The sequence below is a fragment of the Vanessa atalanta genome, chromosome 10 (genome assembly GCF_905147765.1).
Source record: "Vanessa atalanta chromosome 10, ilVanAtal1.2, whole genome shotgun sequence".
NCBI classification, from domain to species: Eukaryota; Metazoa; Arthropoda; class Insecta; order Lepidoptera; family Nymphalidae; genus Vanessa; species Vanessa atalanta.
The window spans coordinates 12,230,867-12,251,619 of NC_061880.1; the positions used below are offsets into that span (position 1 = coordinate 12,230,867).

General features: G+C 36.2%; 1 protein-coding gene across 1 annotated transcript in view; it reads right to left on the reverse strand.

Annotated features, from left to right (window-relative positions):
* Nucleotides 1–20,753, reverse strand: part of LOC125067040 (endoribonuclease Dicer) — a 41,921-nt gene that overhangs the window by 20,643 nt on the left and 525 nt on the right. The window contains exons 2-21 of the mRNA XM_047675417.1: nt 20,369–20,630; nt 20,155–20,282; nt 19,238–19,348; nt 18,422–18,599; nt 16,466–16,589; nt 14,642–14,834; nt 10,961–11,139; nt 10,072–10,208; nt 9,232–9,472; nt 8,580–8,698; nt 7,556–7,668; nt 7,094–7,199; nt 6,631–6,812; nt 5,357–5,472; nt 4,496–4,622; nt 3,498–3,781; nt 1,984–2,164; nt 1,421–1,506; nt 831–969; nt 504–718 (exon numbers count right to left, since the gene is read on the reverse strand). Of these exons, the coding sequence (XP_047531373.1) occupies nt 504–718; nt 831–969; nt 1,421–1,506; nt 1,984–2,164; nt 3,498–3,781; nt 4,496–4,622; nt 5,357–5,472; nt 6,631–6,812; nt 7,094–7,199; nt 7,556–7,668; nt 8,580–8,698; nt 9,232–9,472; nt 10,072–10,208; nt 10,961–11,139; nt 14,642–14,834; nt 16,466–16,589; nt 18,422–18,599; nt 19,238–19,348; nt 20,155–20,282; nt 20,369–20,477 (3,068 nt within the window). The 5' untranslated portion in view covers nt 20,478–20,630. The remainder of the gene's footprint in view (nt 1–503; nt 719–830; nt 970–1,420; nt 1,507–1,983; nt 2,165–3,497; nt 3,782–4,495; nt 4,623–5,356; nt 5,473–6,630; nt 6,813–7,093; nt 7,200–7,555; nt 7,669–8,579; nt 8,699–9,231; nt 9,473–10,071; nt 10,209–10,960; nt 11,140–14,641; nt 14,835–16,465; nt 16,590–18,421; nt 18,600–19,237; nt 19,349–20,154; nt 20,283–20,368; nt 20,631–20,753) is intronic.

A 20,753-nucleotide genomic window follows, 5' to 3' on the forward strand; every position in this document is an offset into this window, starting at 1 on the left:
AAAAAAATAATGGTTCAAAGTGAGGCACTCATTTGAGGCATGTGATAGTCCAAAATCATCGATACTATCGCTGTTACCAATAGCATTGTTAACGGAGAGCTATCGATACTATCGATAGTATTGCTGGCGGAGAGCTGTCGATGCTATCGATAGTATTAATACAGAACGATACTATCGAGAGTACTATCGATATCCTGAAGTTTTCGAGGTCAACTATCGATATTTTTACAACACTGTTCCGTAGTTTTGGTTGACAATTATAACAATTACAAAGTGGTAATTGCAATGAAATACAAAAGGTTTCAAAATGCCAACATTATGTTTATACTGTCGAGAACCTATAAATTGGGACGAAGCAAACGCTAGCGCGATTCAAAAACCAACCCCTCCTCATACAAATATTCATTACAAACATTTAATATATTTTTTACGGTTTGAAACGCACCTCTGAGAAACGCGTTACGATCTCGCACAAACGGAACGGCATCAGCGTCAACTCGTACCTGTGCACGATGCTGGGCAGCAGCACGGCCTTGTACCAGAGGTGGCCGGGGTAGGCGTACTGCACGCACAGCTCGGGCACGAACACCTCGGCGAACCCGCGCGGCCGGTCGTCGCCCTGCGCCTGCGCCGCCAGCTTGCGCTGCTTGTCCGACAGCGTGCCCAGCGACGCCGCGCGCGGCAGCAGGCACGCCATGCGCGAGCTGATGTTGCGCACCTGTGCCACACACACACACACCGACACTGAATGGGGGGCTGGTGCGGTTTTGTCGCACGTACGAGTGCCCTAATTAAAAACGTCCCCCACGCGGCGAGCGGCTCCCGATTACCTCGAGCAGGGGCTGGTCTTTGCTCCCGAAGAGCTCCAGGTTGTACTTGATGAGGTAGTAGTCTTCGAATGTTTCGAAGGTGTCGCAGTCGAAGCGAGATTGCGGCGTCATGTACTCGAGTACGTCGGACACTATGTACCTGCGCATGAGAGGCGGCGGCGATAGAATTAATCACACATTATTGAGTTATGCGAGCACAGAAGACTCAGTTTACACGGGATGGTATTCGTGTGGTGGTCCAGCAGTGAGGTTACACTCGCAATGAAACAACATCGTAAGGAATCATGCACGAGTAGAGTGACTTTCGGAAGGCATGTAAAGCCGTTGTTCCCGTGCCTGAATTCTTTCCGGACTTTTTGTATTGCCGTCCTACTTTATATGTTAGTGAGGGTATAGAGTGCACCATTGCTCGCAATCATACTATAAAATGTCCTGTAATTACGAGCACAAGGGACATAACATTCGAATGTCTGTAGAAGACAGTAGAAGTTAGATATGATTGCCTAAAATGTTAATAAGAATTAAAGGGAAATACCCTTTTGAATAAATTGAATACACACGTATGATAAAGTGAATAATAAACATCATACCTGTCGGGCAGAATGCTTCCTCTATACCAAGGAGTGACGACTGAATTGAGGTACGTTTCTCTCGTGACATTCAGAGACATTCTTTCCTGCAAATAAAATCAATCCTTCAAGCCGTGCCTATAAGCACTGGCCTTGTGAGAAAACTCACACTCTAAACAAGAGTTAAGTAACTAAGCATGAGTCGTGCAATGCGTGTTTAGTGTAGCTAATTCCGTGACTTGGGAGTCATAATTACTCATGACAATATAACCGTATGAATACATGTAGGGTCCGCGTGATCGAGGTTCAGCAGCTTATTTAAGAGGTTGCAGCTACAAAATTCCTGGTTTCAAACCCCGTGTTGTGCTATGATAATCTATTTGTTTTTTCCTGACAATAAATTTTCAGTAACAGCCGAAGTTTAAATTATTTCCAGGGCCTGGAAGGCCACGTAAATTCGATGGTGCTGCGCCTGAATTGTTTGCGGTCGGGTGAGATTGTCATCCCGAAATGTTTTATGGAGTTTACTAAGCTATCTCCTGCGTAGTCATAACTGTCGTTTACACGTCTAAAACTTATCTTACCTTCACGGTCGGTACAGCGACAGGACGTATCTCATTATAAGTCTGCATCACAGTCCAGTCTATGTCATAGCCCTCCCCTTTGTCTGTTATCGGAACGACGAAGAGATTGTTAATTTGTCCATCAAATATGACGAACTTCTTCGCAACTTCTAGAACTTGATCGAAAACGAACAAATGAAACCTGAAAATATAAAGATTTTATGATTACTATTGAAACTGAAGTGGTCAGTTAAATTTTTTACCGAAGATCTCTTAATTTATTAGAACAAAAACAATTTTCAAACAGCAAATGAAATACTAATAATTACAAATTAATTTAATTGTTAAAAAGTCATTTAAATCAATCATTCTCATTTAAATCTTTATGAAAATATAATAATTTAACAAAACAGTTATTGTTTAGTTCGAAGTTTTTACTATAACTTATTAATTCTGTATTAGGCAGCTTTTGTGATATTAAGGCAGTACTGGGCAGTATTGAGTCATTGCAGTGTGATTTTATATATAATTCTAAAATAAAAGTAGCCTAAGTTACTCCTTATTACATCAGCTATCTGCAAGTGAAAGTCCCGTCAAAATCGGTCTAGCCGTTCCAAAGATTAGCGGGAACAAGCATACAGACAAAAATTGTAAAAAATGATATTTTGGTATTTGTACCGCGTGTACATACATACATATGCATTTAGTAAAAAGCGGTTATTTCAATACTACAAACAGACAATTATATGTATAGATGTATAGAAGATGGATAGATGACTATTGCTTTATGACTCTCATCTATTAGACTGGCTCTAAATGTATACATATATAACATATATATATAATTATTAATTGTTTTTTAATTATTACGCACATTGACATAAGATGGAAGAGATTAACTATAAAAAAAATTTATGATTTAGTGGAATAATACTATTGTATAATTATGTTAAAATGTAATGTTTTTGTTTATAATACTGTTAAAGGTTTAAATAAATATAGAAGAAAGGATAACACTTAAACTAGGTAAAAAAAACTAAATATAAATCGCTATCTAAATCAGTTTCGTTTTTTTTAAACCTAGCCTTTCCAGACGGACATCCACCGTGTGCTTCTACCAAGTGGTACTGTACTGTGGCACCAATCCTTATTTCACTTATTTTTCGACCTTATCGAGGAATTGTTTAAAAATGTTTGCAAATTAACGCAAAATATTCATAAATGACATATAACCTAAACCTTTCTCGAGAGTCCAGTTAACGTTCAAAAATATTCAATAGTAAAATTTAAAAAAATCGTTAAAGAGCGTCTGTGTGCTAAAGGATATTACAAAATAAATGACTTCTTAGTTGATTGCACTCCTTGGAAATGAGGTGATTCCCTCCTGGAAAACAATAATTGTAAATCCCACTGAGCTTCTTTCGCCGGTTTTTCTCTGGTTCGAAATTTTCCGAAGATTAGCGCTTACATACAAATAGACGCGACAAGAATCTTTAATCATTTATACATTCAGATAGATATCACAACAAACTCACTGTTTAACGAGTGCGAATAACGCAGAATCCAGCACAATCTTGGCATAGTTCACGTCCAGCTTCGTATTAACCTCCCCTACCGTCAGGAACATTGGAAAGCTACACAAGACCGGCAGCGGTTGCAACGTCAGGAAGCCATAACCGTCTTTAGTCTGTAGCAGGTTATACAGAGCTCGGTCGCGAGAATCTTTCGGCTCCTCGAAGGCCGTTTTTAGATTTATAATGTGCAAGTAGAACGCCTGCTTATTCTTCAAAGATACGGGACCATTCAGACACTTGGGATACTGTAAAAAAAATAAGTTCTAAGATCACTGTAGTCGATTTTAATGCTAGAAGTTTTGCCCTTGAGCGATATGGCATTATTTGTAATTCTATCATATATTGGACAACATCACGTACATTACTCTGATCCCAATGTAAGTAGCTAAAGCACTTGTGTTATGGAAAATCATAAGTTACGACGGTACCACAAACACCCATACCCAAGACAACATAGAGGACTGATTAACTTTTTCTACATCGAGTCGGCCGGGAATCGAACCCGGGTCCTCGGAGTAGCGTACCCATGAAAACCGGTGTACACACTACTCCACCACGGAGGTCGTCGATCATATATATCACTTGTTATAAACATGTTATGACGCAACTGTAAGTGTTCCCACTTTGTTATGACATCGCGACGAGAGCTCCTATATTATAAAGAGACATAATAAATGTCATCGACATAGCCCAGCGGATCAGTAAGCTGAAGTGGCAGTGGGCCGGCCATATTTGTCGTAGAACCGATAACCGTTGGGAACAACGTGTTCTAGAGTGGAGACCGCGTCTCGGCAAGCGCAGGGTAGGACGTCCTCAGGCGCGTGGGGTGACGGCTGGCAGGAGCTGGGTGCGAGGTGCCGAAGAAAGACCACAGTGGCGTGCATTCGGAGAGGCCTATGTCCAGCAGTGGACATATGCGGATGATGATGATGTATGATAATAAATGTATGTATATTCACCGTTTTTGGATGTTTCCGCACTCTGCTCTTAGTCCCCGGCTTCGGTATGTCATTTGAGTCGTCGTCTTTCTCATCGCGCCAATTAAGAAAACATACTTTTACTTCGTCCGAGTTAAAATCTGTTTTGCTGTTAAATTATATTCAGGGTGAATTATAGTAAGATACAATACGCGGTAACTCATGTATAACAAATTGGCCAGTTGGAAATTAGTCACGAGTGTATACTCAATACTCGGGGCGTATAAATCGTATACACATTATACTGTTACTTTATGATACGATTGCGAAAACTATAAATGATTAATTATCGTTACATATTACTGATTTACTGAGGTTAGTCTAACTTCAAACCGACCAACTTACATTACGCATACCATTTTGACCACATATCTCCAAAGAGCTCAGCCATAGCTCAGTGAACATATACGAGAACAACAGATACAACAGAACAGCAATACTTAAAGCACTGGGTAATATAAGATCTATTCTATTTCATCGTAACTGCCTCGTTAGTGGCTGATGATGTCGTCTTGACCGTTCTCGGCTATATAATTAATTTTGCTGGTCTCCCTTGAGATTGTTAAAGTTCATAACGCAAACAAAGGTACTCTCTATTCTCTCACTCCTATAGTCCGTTGGGACGGCAGATTCGACGCGACCGGAAAGAGTTCAAGAGTTAGAAGTCTAGTGGCATATAAGGTCGACCCCGAGACCCTGTCAAAAAAGTTCCATCTGATTATGAGAGTGAGAGCATAGATACCGTTAAAAATGGCTCCAACATCATCAAAATAATAATGAAGTTTCGCTTCGTTTGACGGAATAAAACTAGCGCATGCGTGGACCATTACAATCCATACGTACCCGTGCAGTCGCGGTAACAAAGTAAACTCGTCCAGCTCGGCCGCTTCATACAACTTCTCACACGTGGCCAGCGCCGCCGAGCGCTTGGCCGATCTCAAGCTCGCTGAAGGTTTCCCCTGCGGCAGAGAACGTTTTACTCGGCAACGCACCCGCGGTCCCGTCGCGCGGCGCCTATGCGCTGACCGACGACTTCGATGTCCATAGTTTCAAGTAAATTACGTTGGAACACATTTGTAATTCATTCTGATCGTGACATCGCGTTACATTAGACACCTTTTGTTTTGATTAGTTTCATTTTAAATAAATCATTTTATAAGGAAATTTTTTTGGGGTCCTGTTTGTGTCCTTCTTAACTAACAAAAAGATTAAACAGTTGAACAATTCTGTCTCTCTTTCGAATGTCAAATCAATGATGATTAAAATGGAGAAATGTTTGTTCTAGTAGACAAACGTTAAGGTCATTAACTACGAGCTTGAAAGGTTCAATTAACGCAGATATTATAGGCAATGATAATAAGTAAACTGTGCACACATGCTGGTAGCGCAAGTGCGAGCCCCTTTATCGAGCCACCATCCAATGATCATACATTATATTGCCAAACAACAGTATAGTTAGTATAATAATAATAATAGTTTCGTTGAGTTCCGGTTTGAAGGGTGATTGAGCCAGTATATTTACAGGCACGACATTACATTTTAGTTTCCAAGGTTGGTGACGCCTATCCATTTGAAATAAAAACAATAAGAAAACTAATCAACAACCCCAAAATCCTCTTCTTTCGAGAATAAGTCTCAGAGCGTCCTCTCCCTCTAGCGCCGAGCTCGTGTTCGTCTCAATTTCATCGCACTGCTCGATGCTAACTTATAAATAGAATTCAATCACGAGACTCCTCAGAGACGCTCCCTCCGAGGTCTCGGCGAGTGACATCTAGAAAGAGACGGAGCTACTCTGCGACCAATACCTGTCTCAGATAATTACCGGCTACGCTAATTTCTCTTCGTTTTTTTCAAACAAAGTTTTTCATTATGGTTACTTTTAACTTTCAAGTAATACATATATTTTCAGATACATTAATTTATATACTTTCAAAAACTTTCCGCCGGCAATTTTAGCTAATGACTATTCTAGTAATACTAGATGGTATCGTCGCCGGCCCTGTGCGTGCAAACCATCAGCTCGTGCGTGGAGCCGGAGTTATAAGACTCGCCGCACACGTGCTGACAGCTCGAAACAACTAAACATTCACGGAATCGTCGTAGCTCATTATTCTCACTTGTATGGGATCCTTAACCGGGCACGATATGGGCATGATGACAGTGATGAGCGGGAGCTCGGTGTCTCGGGAGACCACTTTCTCGAGTATCCACATCGGCGTCAGAACCGTAAAGTGGTCGGTCGGCAGAGAGCAGCAGTAGCGATTCAACAGGCTTATCGCTGACGCTCCTGACAGCCGAGCTGAGAACGTGTCAAAACATTATTTTAAACTTTAGAAAAAGTGTTATTCTAAAGACCAACAACTGCCTAGTAGCTTCGCTATAGGGTTTTGAACCCTGGGTCGGTCCGGAGCCTGGAAATTGGCAGTGTGGGGCAGTCCTGTGCCTAGAAAGCACGATAACTTGTTCGTCTTCGGGAACTCCCCGGGTGTGTCAAATAGCCGTCCCATCGGAGTATGAGAGTCCCGCGCAGTCGGCTCGCCCGCTGTGACACTTTCCCTCGTGCCGTTGCAATCGACTCACCTCCGTGTTTAGTGATGAACGGCGGGACGTCGTCGACCTCGTAGAGGTTCTCCTGAATGTCGTCTTCGGTGGGAGCGTTTCTTTGAGAAGATTTTCCGTAAAGCATCTGTAATAGTAAATATGTCAAATCATCAAATTATAACCTAGTAGCCGATCCATGTCTCGTTGGTTTATATGGCAGCAAGTTTTCTATCCCGGGTTCTGAGTAGCCTAAGTAGACCGAAGTTAGTTGTCTTTGCCACAACTCTCCACGAATAGAGCAAACAGATCTGGACTAGTTGTAGTGTGATTCGTTTCATTAGATATTTTTATTAGTTAAACAAAAAAAGAGATATTGATTAATATTCTAGCTCGACATAACCGATATTAGATACAATAAAAATCTACTATGTAAAAATTTAACAATGTGCGTTAGTACTCAGCGTATAGCTAGACTTTTTTCATTTATATAAATGGACTTACATCGACTATATATTGTTCAATCTTTTGAAATTCTAAATATTGCTGTTGAAATTTAATTTTGTTCGCTTCATCCACAAACAACACGAAGCTCGAATCCTTGCTTCTAGCGCGTCCTAAAAAATATATATTTTTTTTTTATTTTTGTAACAATTTTGCTGATTTCTTGACTTTCCTGAAGAAATGGAATGATGGAACGCCGGGAGTCCCACAGATCATGTCGGGGGACGGGCCAAGGGCCAAGGGCCAACGGTTAGTGTTCACTAACGCCCAAAGACATTTTGGCCGTCACATTGAGGCTGTAAGAATGTTAACCATTTGTTTCATCGCCAATGCGCTGCCAACTTTGGAAACCAAGAAGTTATTGGCTCACTCATTCTAGAAACCGATTAATGCTAATTACTGTTTGGCGGTGGAATATCTGATGAGTTAGAGATAGAGAATATATTTCAAATAGGCGTGGGTGACCATATTTGAAACTATGAGAAATAGCAAAAAATATTATCATAGATGCATTAGCAGCCTGTAAATTTCCCACTGCTGGGCTAAAGGCCTCCTCTCCCTTTGAGGAGAAGGTTTGGAGCATATTCCACCACGCTGCTCCAATACGGGTCGGCGGAATACACATGTGGCAGAATTTCGTTAAAATTAGACACATGTAGGTTTCCTCAGGATGTTTTCCTTCGCCGCCGAGCACGAGATGAAATATAAACACAAGTTAAGTACATGAAAATTCAGTGGTGCCTGCGGTTTGAACCCGAAATCATCGGGTATTAAGATGCACGCGTTCTAACCACTGGGCATCTCGACTCATAGATGCATGTGTGATAGTTATTCATCATTGAATATTCCACGCCAGAAAAAAAATCCATTGATTTCGAAAAAAACAAACACACGGTTTTACACCGTCGGACTGATAAGAATCGTATTCTGGCAGAAATGCCGTATGACAAGTAAAAGGAAAATGAATCGTAAGGAAACATGTCCTCGACGATTCGAAGACACTCCGCGAGCTGCAGAGGCTCACCCTTGCTCTGTATGTAGGAGCGGTACTCCAGCGGCACGTCGAACTTCAGCACGAGCGAGCACTGCGGGACGTCCACGCCCTCCTCCAGCACGCTCGTGGAGATCACGCAGTTCAGGTCGCTGCAAGGTAGCGGAACTCTGTTCATTTCACTTTTGGGATCACGACGAGACTTATATTACGTATTTTTTTAATTATTATTTTATATTTTTTCTTAGGGGGTTTCCGATCCCGAGGCCTTGGGTTAGGACTGAAATTCTCGAGTATAAGACCGATTTTTGAAAATTGACAGCGTTAATACTAATGTCTCTCTAGAAGCGCGCAGAGACCTCCTTCCTCCTGCGCTTATATTTCCGATCCTCTCGGATTTGCCGTCCCACAGGATTATGAGAAGGATTGAATAGACTTTACTTAGTATTGTTGGGTTCCGTAAGGAAAGGTTAAAATTTCTTATGGCGCCCAATGTACATATGGGCTGTAGTATGCTTTTACCACCAGGTGGCCTGTATGATCGTCCACTTACCAATTTCATTAAAAAAGACTACACTAAAGCATACACTAAAGCACGATAATATTTCCTACGAAATTGACACTAGACACCGAAATTGTTCAGAAGAAAATTTCAATCATAATATATCAAATAAATGAATCTTACTCATTCTTGAACTTCAAAAGCGCTTGCTGGCTCAGCTTTTTAGTGTAATGCTGTTCTCTGGTATTAGTGAGAGGATTTATATTAAACCCAACGATGTAATCGTGTTTCAGAAAACCAAATTCGGTAGGATTAGTTTCCCTCACATCCTTTAGAAGATTATAGAGTACTTTGGACGTATGTCTCTTTTGAGTTAAAATAATTCCGGATAGTGCCGCCCGCTTGAGATTTACTTTAAAGGTCACTAAAAAAAAAAATATGAAATTATTAATTTTTCATAAAATTAGAGGCAGTTTCAACATAAAGTCTTCCTCGTCATTAATTCCTTCACCGCTAAATATGAGAACAAATAATATGTTTGTTGTTGTTACACTAATGAATATAAGTAATTCTTATCCGGGTTTGTATTGTCTTCGGTTAAGATTATTGGGTTCTAACATTCGTTTTCAATTACATTTAACCAAAATGTTTATTGTAAAATTAATTTTCTATATTACATCATCTCAATATTAATCGTTAATTATAATCGAAAATATTACTTAATTAACTTGGTAGCGTACTTTGTGCAAGCGAGTCTGAGTAGGTCACTCTCTCATCATACATTCTAGAATACAAATTCAGATACTGTATAGAGCAAAATACTATGTATTGCTCTATACAGATTTGAAGAGTGAGACAATGTGACTACAGGCACTAGAGACATCAAATCTTACTTCCCAAGGTTGGTGCGATGTAAGGACGACTTCGATTTCTTACAGTGCCACTGTCTAATCGTGGTGACCACTTCCGATCAGGTGTGTCGTTTGCCAGTTAGCTACCTCATTGAGCTTAATTAAAACTTACCGCCATCAGTTGAACAGGTTTTCGGGTTGTATTCTTTTAAAATATTCAAAAGTTGTAACACTTTTTCCGAAGAATGACGAACAATTTTACTATAGCCGGAATCGTTTGACATTGATTGTAACAAAACCGCTCTTGCCCTGAAAATTGTAAAAAATATTATCATTACAAAATTAAAAGAACATAATAAAAGCAATGTAAATATAATCTGGTATCATCATCGTAATCAAGTTTAGAAACTTTTCGAATCCGACTCTTGTGTAGAAAAATACAAGCGAAATAAAAAAAAAAATATTTAAGCCAACCAAGAATTAATTAGCATTGATTAGAAATAATAATAAACTTGACATGCTATGATAGCTTGGGTAATATTTTTCATTGTTGAATGAAAGCTAAAAAAATCATCTAAAAATGTGACTAAAATTTGAAACAAAACTAATTCTAGTGCGGATATAATACTAGATTTAAATAATCGTTTAATTATTGTAAGTTCTGTATGTATAAACAGATGTATCTACTTAAGAGGAACCTTTGCGGAAAAAGAAAAGTTCGATTAAGTTCTCCCCCTAACCTCCTTCTCACTTGTATGTTGGTAGGGCTTTGAACAAGCCCGTCAGGGTAGGTACCATCCACTCATCAGATCTTCTACCGCAAAATAACTGTACAAAGTATTGTTGCTTTCCGGTTTGAAGGGTGAGTGAGCCAATGTAACTACAGGCACAAAGGACATAACATCTTAGTTTTCAAGGTTAGTGGCGCATTGGCGATGTAAGGAATGGTTAATATTTCTTATAGCGCCATTGTCTAGGAGCAGTGGTAACCACTTACCATGAGGTGGCAAATATGGCCGTCCGACAAAAAAATGCCATAAAAAAAAAACTACAGGACATACTCAACAGAATGTGTCACAGCGATGGTGTACAGCAGCTCCTCATCCTCAGTGATTGCCCGGCGCTTATTTCGCTCCAGAGTAATGATGTACGCAAGAATACCCAAGGCACCTCCATACACGCCAAACTCTTTGATTGTTAATATCATAGATTCAATCATGTTCTTTATGGTTTTTGTTATCTGTTCATAAGAATAAAGTAACGATTACAAGGCGTAAAATAAAGATGAATAAAATATGCGAAAGTAGCTCTGTTTGTCTGTCTGTATGTTAAGCTTACACCTCTAAACCACAGTGCCGATGAAATTTGTTATGTAGCAAGCTTCAACTTCAACCCTACGAAAGGACATAGGCGTACGTTACATACTTTAAACCTCACGACCTGACATGACGGCGAATGCAAATATTTCATAAGCAATAAAAATAAAACTCTATGAAAAGGGTGATGATTATTTGTGTATGGGATTAGATTTAATGGAGTAACATTAATGCGTATTCGTTAAAAGTATCAAACATATCATTAGATGTTGAAAAAGAGTAAGTACTGAGTTTCTTGCCTGTTCTTCTCGGTAGAATCTACATTCCGAACCGGTGGTAGCTTCAGTTTAAATAGTTTGTTAAATGATGATTCAAAAGTGTTTGTAAAAGCCTACTAGAATAAAGTATATTTTGATTTCATATTTGGCTGACCATTTGTTATATTCTTATTTATAACAACAATTACATCAAAGACAAAAAAAATTGTATAAAAGGCATTCATATAAAGGCTTGCCTATTTATTATTAATAATCTGCCATCGGTTCGGAAATAAACACCTTGGACTTGAAGAAGAAACAGCGAAAAAACAGGATTTTTAATGTCATTATTTACAATTATTGATTTCATACAATAAACAAATATTTTTGTTATTTGAAACAGCCTGGAGGCAATCATCACATTTCCAAGGCGTGCAATCAATTAGGAAGTCATTAGCACAAAAACGCTTTCTAACGAGTAAGAGGAGTGGGAGTCCTTGTATTAAATAAAAATCTTTATAATCTATTTCAATTACAAAAGGACTAAAGCGACAACATTAGTTGATATGTTTAATACTCTTTGATATTTAGTATGGATACGCGAAAAAATGGGAGTTTTGAATGTCGGCAAGTTGTAATCGGAACTTTGGAAGTAAAATTTAACTGGATATAAATAGTTAAGCAATTATGTCCAAAAATGTATTAATCAAGGACTGATTGTAGTGCATAATATATGTAAATTTAAAATTTTTATGTTTACTCCGATTGGCATACGTTATTTTTTTTATGGTTTAGCCTGACGGGCGATCAAATAGGCCACTAGGTGTTCACCAACGCCCATAGACATTGGCGCCGTAAAAACTAATAAGCATTCCTTATATCAACATTTCGCCCTTCCAAGTGAAATACACTTAGACGGTAGAATATATGGGGCAACCAGACGAGCTACCATTGTGACACCTGCATAATACCCTGGTAGGGTGTAAAAATACTAGCGTGGTAAATAATTCAAAGCATAAATAATACAGATAAAATATGAGATTTTCATCGTATATATTAGTAGGGTAAGCCGATTTTTGTCCTAGTGATTATTTATGAGAAGAGATTATTTTGAAGAGCCTAGTCGGAGATGTGCAGAAATTTAATGAGGATTCTTGATTATAATTTACTACATTGTTACGATTTAACAAATAATTAATTGTAGAGAGCTGAAAAAGAAGAGCTCTTTTAAAACGTGCGAACAGACATAGTCAGTTTACAATCAAATTAAATAAAAAAAAAACCTGTCATAGGTTTCGAATTTCTTAAAAATCTATTAAAAAAACGCGAAGTTTCGCGGGCGACCCACTAGTTTATGATAATCGAAGCATGTTAAAGATATTAAATGACGCCAGTGGTCTCCAGTTTCTTATGTTAAATAATTAAAATTCACACTTAAACCTTCAGTTATTTTAGTCCAGCATGTTTTAGGAAACAATTAGTTAAGGTGGCGTTCAAAAAATTCACATCCTTACTTATAAATACTTTTAAATGTTGATTTCGTTGCGACCTTTGAGATACAAACTGTTCTCCTTCTTTCCGTCAACCTTTGAAAGAAGAAGACAGCATTATTGAACTAATTACCCCTTAAACAACATTTATAAAATCATTATTATTTACAAAAATGGTGCGACCCTGTTGTGCGAAAATGTACCAACCCACAGCATGAATGATATTTATTAAGATTTGACGGAGAACATCATTTTTATAGTGATAGGAATCTTATTTAATTACGCATGTAAAAAATAAACATAAAATAAAAATATTCTTTATTCGAGTAGACTCATATAAGCACTGGAATCATCTCATTCCGATATGAATTAAATGTAAAGCTACGACCGCTTCTACAGAAAAACACTCAGTACCTTGTAAATTTATAAATGATTAAACAAATAGTGAGTCCATGCTTTTTCATCATGAACATAATTTTGTATAGATTAATATGACTTATCAATGTTTTTTGATTTGAGATTTATGAACAGGCCAAGTTAAAAATAACTGTGCAGTCTTATTATTGAAACGAATACATGTGCCAGGAATTATTTGACTTTGCGAAGTCGGAAACTAGGTACTATAAGTTCACCTTTCCCCCTCTTGTCTATACAATGATTGTCACTGTTTCTTTCATAAATATCTATATTATTTTAAAGACATTTCATTTATATTTTTATTCCTCAACATTGTTTTCTTTTCTTTAGAATTTTAATAAGTTTTATTTGCGAAATTAAGTTATGGTGGTTAGTGAAAAAACATTTTTAATGAACGAACGAACATATGATATGGAATCTCACTGTAACCTATAATTGGGATTTGTCAGGGATTATATATTTATAATTAATACTTATTTGTAATAATTGCAGCTGATGAACACAATTTTGCGTAACTGCACAAGGATGGATATGTCTTTCTTAATTTCCAAGGTTTGTGGCGCATTGACGTTGTTAGGATCGGTTACCACTTACCACCAGGTAGCCCATTCGTCAGTCTGTCTGCTATTTTTTATTAAGAAAAATACATTCGGTTCTTTTACAAATAGTTTTAAACGTGAAAATAATTTATAAATTTTATTTCAAATATTAAGTATAATCTTTTAAAAAATATTTTTGAAATTTTAACACCATTGCGAACGTCTATTGTTGTTATTGTTAAGCGTGATTAACACAATATATTTTCCATTAACGAATCTTATATTACAGTGTCTGTATTCTATTATTTCTTCAGAGGGTGATAGACGTACGAGCAAGTACACGCAATTATGACTCGACGACCTTTTCCGCCTGTATCGCCGTAAGTACGCGTACCTTAAAAAAACATCACAAATCGACGATCTAATCGGTTTGAAATTTTGCTATTAGCTCATCTAGTCTCGTAGAAGACAGTGCTTTACCATACCTTTCTCCAATATGGCTTTTTTATTCGTTTTTAAAATGATTCCTAAATAACACTTAAGCTTTTTCTTTCGAAGACATCGCAATACAGCGAGCAATCTCCATAAATGTCACCGACAGCGGACCGGATAAGTTCGCCATTCTAAAAACCGCCTACCCCAAGTTCACGTTCGGAAAACGTACGAACATCGACCAGACAACTATTTCTCCAATTTAAAATTTTAGAAAATCGAGCAACTCACTTTTGACGGATTACTAGATATATCCGTTTGCCAAGGTTTCAGTTTCAAATCCGATTTCAAGTCCTTCGTAGGCAGTTTTATGACCATAACGATCGCTTGGAGTTCCGTGAGGAGAGTTATAGCTTCTTGGGCGGCATCCGTTAGGCTCGGCATTCTGTAGTACTGCACAGATTCGTGAGGATTTGTTGAATAGCTGAAAATATAACGAAATCTAAATCTTCTGTTACAACACGTCGTAGGCTAGAATTATACACTCATAAATATGTGTATAATAACATTATAATTTTTATTTTATATAATGTAAAAAATAATTAATTATTTTAGCTCGCGTCGCATGAACACAAACGGAACCTTGAAAATGACATTTGGGATAGAATGATAGAAGTCGAAATACGTGTCTGTACAAAAATTCAGATCAATCGGAACCATGGGCTTTTCGGAGTAAAATTCTTATAGTGCTATAAGAATTACAATACAACAAGAACATAGAATTGTCTAACGAAAATTATTCATATTTGAAATACTAAAAGTACAAATGATGATAGAGGCGTCATATCATTATTTACAACGGTGGATTTAGAAGCTAGAAATTTCGTAATTACTTATTATTTAAAAAATAAGCGGTTGCAAGTTATAGTTCATCTACATCACTACATAGTATAAAACAAAGTCGCTTCTCGCTGTCTGTCTGTCCCTGTGTGTGGTTAGATCTTTAAAACTACGCAAAGGATTTTGTTGCCGTTTTTTTTAATAGATAGAGTGATTCGAGAGGAAGGTTTATATGTATAATACATGCATAATATTTTAGATTCACTGATAGTTTTAGAGTTTTCTAATGTGATGTCGTACATTATCACATCTTCTTGCGCTTACATTGCAAACGCTGCTTCCTTCAAGATAGATCAAAATAGTGGAATACGGTATTGTACACCTTAAAAAGGTCTACAAGAAAGTCCGCGATGGTATATGTCTATCTCTTAGTGATAACCCACAAAAGCCATTATTTATCCTTTATTTTTTACGAGAAATAATGGCTTATAGCAATACAGCATAAATACTTATCTAATTAAGTAGTAAAATACATTGTGCATTTAATATAGATTAAGATAACCCTTTATATACAAACAGCAGAGGTTCGTATTGTCTAATGATAAAAAAGCCGTGAACGTTGTATATAAAGACATTCTGTAGTATACTTAATATCAGCATTGCACCCGTGCGAAGCCGGGGCGGGTCGCTAGTAAAATCTAAAAGTTAAGTCCATAGAGAAAGAAATTCAGCTTGACAGATATAACATCGATTAAAATACTCTATAGCTTTTATACAAATAACCAATGCGCCTGCGGCTTCGCTCGCGTTTAAGGGGTTAGGCATAAAAACTAGGCTTGTAACTCCAAAAAATGGAGTTCAAGCTTGCTTCATGAGAAATTTCATCAAAGTCGGTTCAGTGATTTGAACGTGAGCAACAGACAGACACAGACATATAGACAGAATTCCTTTCGCATTTACAATATTAGTATAGAATATATTAATCACAATGTCTATTACAATTGCTAACGAAATTTCATTTGAAATTGCTGAACGTGAGTCACATAGCGTTTCCATAATAGTCTCCCGATAACCTTCTGAGTCAAGTAACAGTTTTTCGTAGAACTTAAATAGGAAACAATAACAATAAGCCAAACTGTAACTGAGTACTAACCTCAGTAACAGTTCGATCCAACCTTATAATCTAGCCACAAGACGAACGAGGCTTTCGAAAACTGTCTATAACTGCTGTCTTTTAGATTAAATATTACGTAACGTTTAATTGATATATCTTACATAGCGACTTCTCCCATGTCGTTGACTGTAGCGATCGTAGCTTGAAACGTCGCCTCCAATTTGCGCAATGTTTCCTCAACTTTATTTAATTTCACATTTGAATTGAGCAGCGTTGCTGTTAAACCTAAAATAATTATACAATTAGTTAAGACAGCAGTGCGAATCTGTAAGAATCCACTCTCTCATCATTTCGATATGTGTATCCTACAAATTTTACAATTATTATAACCTATGTAGCATATCTGAGTTCTGGTGTGAGCTTCGTGTTTCGTGTTACAGAATTGGGCAAATAAAATGTAAAAAAATCTGGGATCAACACAAGTACGGAACTTCGGAATATATCGTGTGCATCGGTTCGGATAACATCGTATTTACGAACACGACCGACCTATGAGATATACAATATCGTTGCTTATAACTTAAACTTAACCGACTTAAAAAAAATGAGGAGTTTATATTTTATTTTGTGTATGTTCGGCCAAAACTCCTTCGTATATAGAAGGATTTGCAAAATTCTTTATTTGTTCGTAAAAATTTTATTTCGAAATGATTCCATTCCAATTCCATAAATACACTTATTAGTTTGTGATAAAGTAAATTTAATATTTTTGGATAAAAGTAATTTACTTTTGTGAATCAACTTTGTAACGAGACGATACTTCTTCCGATATTTGCCGATATACTAAAATTTACTCTGAAGTGTAAGTATCTACTCCAATGTCATTCTTCTCAAACTATTAACAATGAGATTCTGTTTCCAACAATTATGTTATTATCAAGGGCATAAGTTTTAAAATTCGAAGTACAGTTTCTTATTTTTGACTGGTTAATATCATAGTATTGATCAAAGCATAGCGATTTTGTTTTATAGAATATACTTTTTAATACTTATATATACTAGATATGCCCGCGACTTCGTGCTCGTTTGAATTTAATAAAAAAGCGTGACTTTATTATTATTTTACATATAATTCTAAAATAAAAGTAGCCTAAGTTACTCCTTATTAAATCCGCTATCTGCCAGTGAAAGTCTCGTCGAAATCGGTCCAGCCGTTCCAGAGATTAGCCGGAACAAAAATGACAGACAGACAAAAATTGTAAAAAATGTTATTTAGGTATATTATGTACCGTGTATACATACATATGCATTTAGTAAAACGCGATTATTTTAAAATTACAAACAGACACTCCATATATGTATAGATGTATCAATGACAAGAGCAATAAACAAAGCTCCGTTCACGTTATTTCTTGATAAATATATCTTTGTTTATAATTCAACACTATTCCAGTTGACTAATTACTAAAGACCGATAACAACTTTGTACCTCAGATTGTTTTAGAGCTCGACCAATGGTGTCATACCCATTCAAGGTCATGCTTGTTTGTTTATATTTAAACCTAATATTGAAATCGGTTTGTCTACAAAATAATAATTTGAACTAATAAATCATTTATGAAGATTATTTATGTCTGGATAGTTGTCAACAGTGGGCCACTAAGTTGAAGTACACTTACACTCTTAAATCCAATATGCATTATGCAAAAGCGAACAATTTTTGATTTATCACTGGTTTTCTGACCAAGAATTGTTGTTTTAATATTGATAAATAACCAGTGTATAATCATTTTTATAAAGATTTGAAATCATACTTTTATTGCATACATAAATGACTAAAAAAATAAAGTTAGTTAAAATTAATGCAAATAGTCATTCCTATCACCTTCTAACGGGAATACGTCGAATTACCAATAGCCCTGTATAATTCTGATATTGTCAATGCCGTTTCCAGAACTTTAAAGAATCACAACTTAGAATATGTTACATCATAATTTATAAAAATAGTAAATATAATAGTTTAATTATAGTGGATAAACTCGTTTTTAGTTAATGTAGTATAGTATTTAAAGGAATAATGTAAATAATGTGTTTTTATCATATAAATAATATCATACCCAGAACCCTTGGATGTTTATTTTTCGGAACAACTTCAAAATGTTTCATCACCGACCTCATTGGGTGATCATCAACCGCATGATGACACTCATCAAATATAAGCAGACTTATATCCCCAACTGATATATATCTGTGAGTGAGCATGTCACTGAGGATCTGACTTGTCATTACAATTACCTAAAAACAGAAGCAAATCTAATGCACTATAAAGATTAATTAAATTTCATTAATTTTTGTTACATGATAGAAACTTTACGTGGTGGCAAGGTTTTGTGCCACCCGTCTGGGTAGGTACCAGCCACTTATCACTCTGCTGCCAAGCAGCAATTAGTATTGCAGTCTTCTAGTTTAAAGGGAAAGTGCGCCAAATTAATAACATGCACAAGAGCCATAACATCTCGTAAAGTTGGTGCACAGGTGGTGGTTGGTGACAGCACTAATGTCTATGGGCGAAGGTAAGCACTTACCATCAGGTGGCCAATCTGAATGCCCTCCTCTATTCGCCATGGAGCTGTGAAAATTCCAAATTAAATTCTGACAAAGGTGACTTCTAAAACTATTACAATTTTTGAAGGTGAGTTGCAAACTCACATTCAAGAACTTTATGAAATATGATCAATGTTTGTAGAATAGACTAAGATAATATTGAAAAAATTATACAGTTAAAGACTTATTTGAATTAAACTTAAAACAAACATAATTCAAGAACAGTGATTCTAACACAACAAACAGAATGAAGCTTACATATTACTTTATACAATATATGTGCATTGGTGTTGTAAACTTGAAAATGCCATCATATTACTTTTTCTCACCTGATACTTGGATAACTCGAGGTCCCATTTACTCTTATCCCAGTAATCTACATTGTCCTCACTGCTGTATCCAATAACATCAACTGGACATAATAGCTTAATCATATTTGTCTGGAAAAAGTATTATTATTATGATGTTTATTATGAACCAAAATTACATACTTGTCCATATATATTTATTTGCAAAATTAACTGCTGCTTAAAACATAATACGTTCGCTTTCATGCAATCTATGGGAGTATTTTAATGGAAAGGGGTGGTAATATTTAACAGGAAGCCAGGGAAAAACTCAGTGTAATTTGATTCGAAGCTATAAAATGATATCAAGCTTTTTCCCGAGAGGCTTTAATGTAGATGTTGCTCATTACCAATTTGAGATTTCATATACTACACTTCATATGCAATAACTGTTAGGCTTGCTCTCTCTCTCTATCATACACCACAATTATGTATGTAAATGAAGGTAAAAAAAATAATTCGGAAATATATGTATGTACAGAACAAATGGCCCATAAGATTATAAACAATTTCTTCCAATTTAGGTTAGGACATATGAAAATTGAGATCAAGCTGATTTTTGTATTTATATCTATGCACAGAGTCTGTCCAGTTGCATATATAGGTGAATTTCATATATATTATAGCTTCCTACTTTTATTGGCGAACCGTTTTCATGTTAATTATAATAAAACTAATTAAACTTGTCTATATATAGTAAAAAAAAAAATTGTTGACATTTAGAGGTGAAAATGTACTGTTTTGTCAATGCCTATATATTTATAAATAAACACATATGACGAATTTATAAAATAGTGTAAAAAATATATTCATTGTTTAAAAGTTAACTATTTTATATATTAAATTTGTTTTTTTATATGTAAAGTTGCTGTATAATTTAATCATTAATTATTGAATACCTGTTGCATCACTAGTGGAACTGTGTTCACTAAAAAAAAACACCTTTTTCCTCCCTCTCCCCATGGTTTCTTTAATGTATCTCGTAATCTTTTTATCAGTCTTATAGCAATAAAAGTTTTACCAGAACCTGGAAACAATAGGGGTTTTATACAAAATTTCAAAAATGAGGATTACAAACACTCCCAAGTTCAAGTTAACTAGTCTTCAAGTTACCTGTAGGTAAAAATATTATAGTATTTTTTCTAACTGCAATCTCTTCTAATTGGGTTTGATAAAATCTTGATATAAACTCTTTTTGATCTTTTGTATCACTTGTATTCATGTTGAAATTCTTTTATAAAATAATAGCCCATTAAATACCTCACAGCTGGGCAAAGGCTCCTCTGCTCTTGAGGGAAACGGTTTGGGGCTTAATCCAATTTATTTTCAATTCCATTTAGTTCATGTATACTATTATGTAAAATTCCGACTAAAACTGATATTTGGAAGTAAATATTAATGTCATTAGAAATTAAACTGTTAAAGAAACAATTAAAAGAATAAAATAAAATTGTGTATTTATCAGGTTAAAGTCTCATTCATTGATTGATGAAATAAA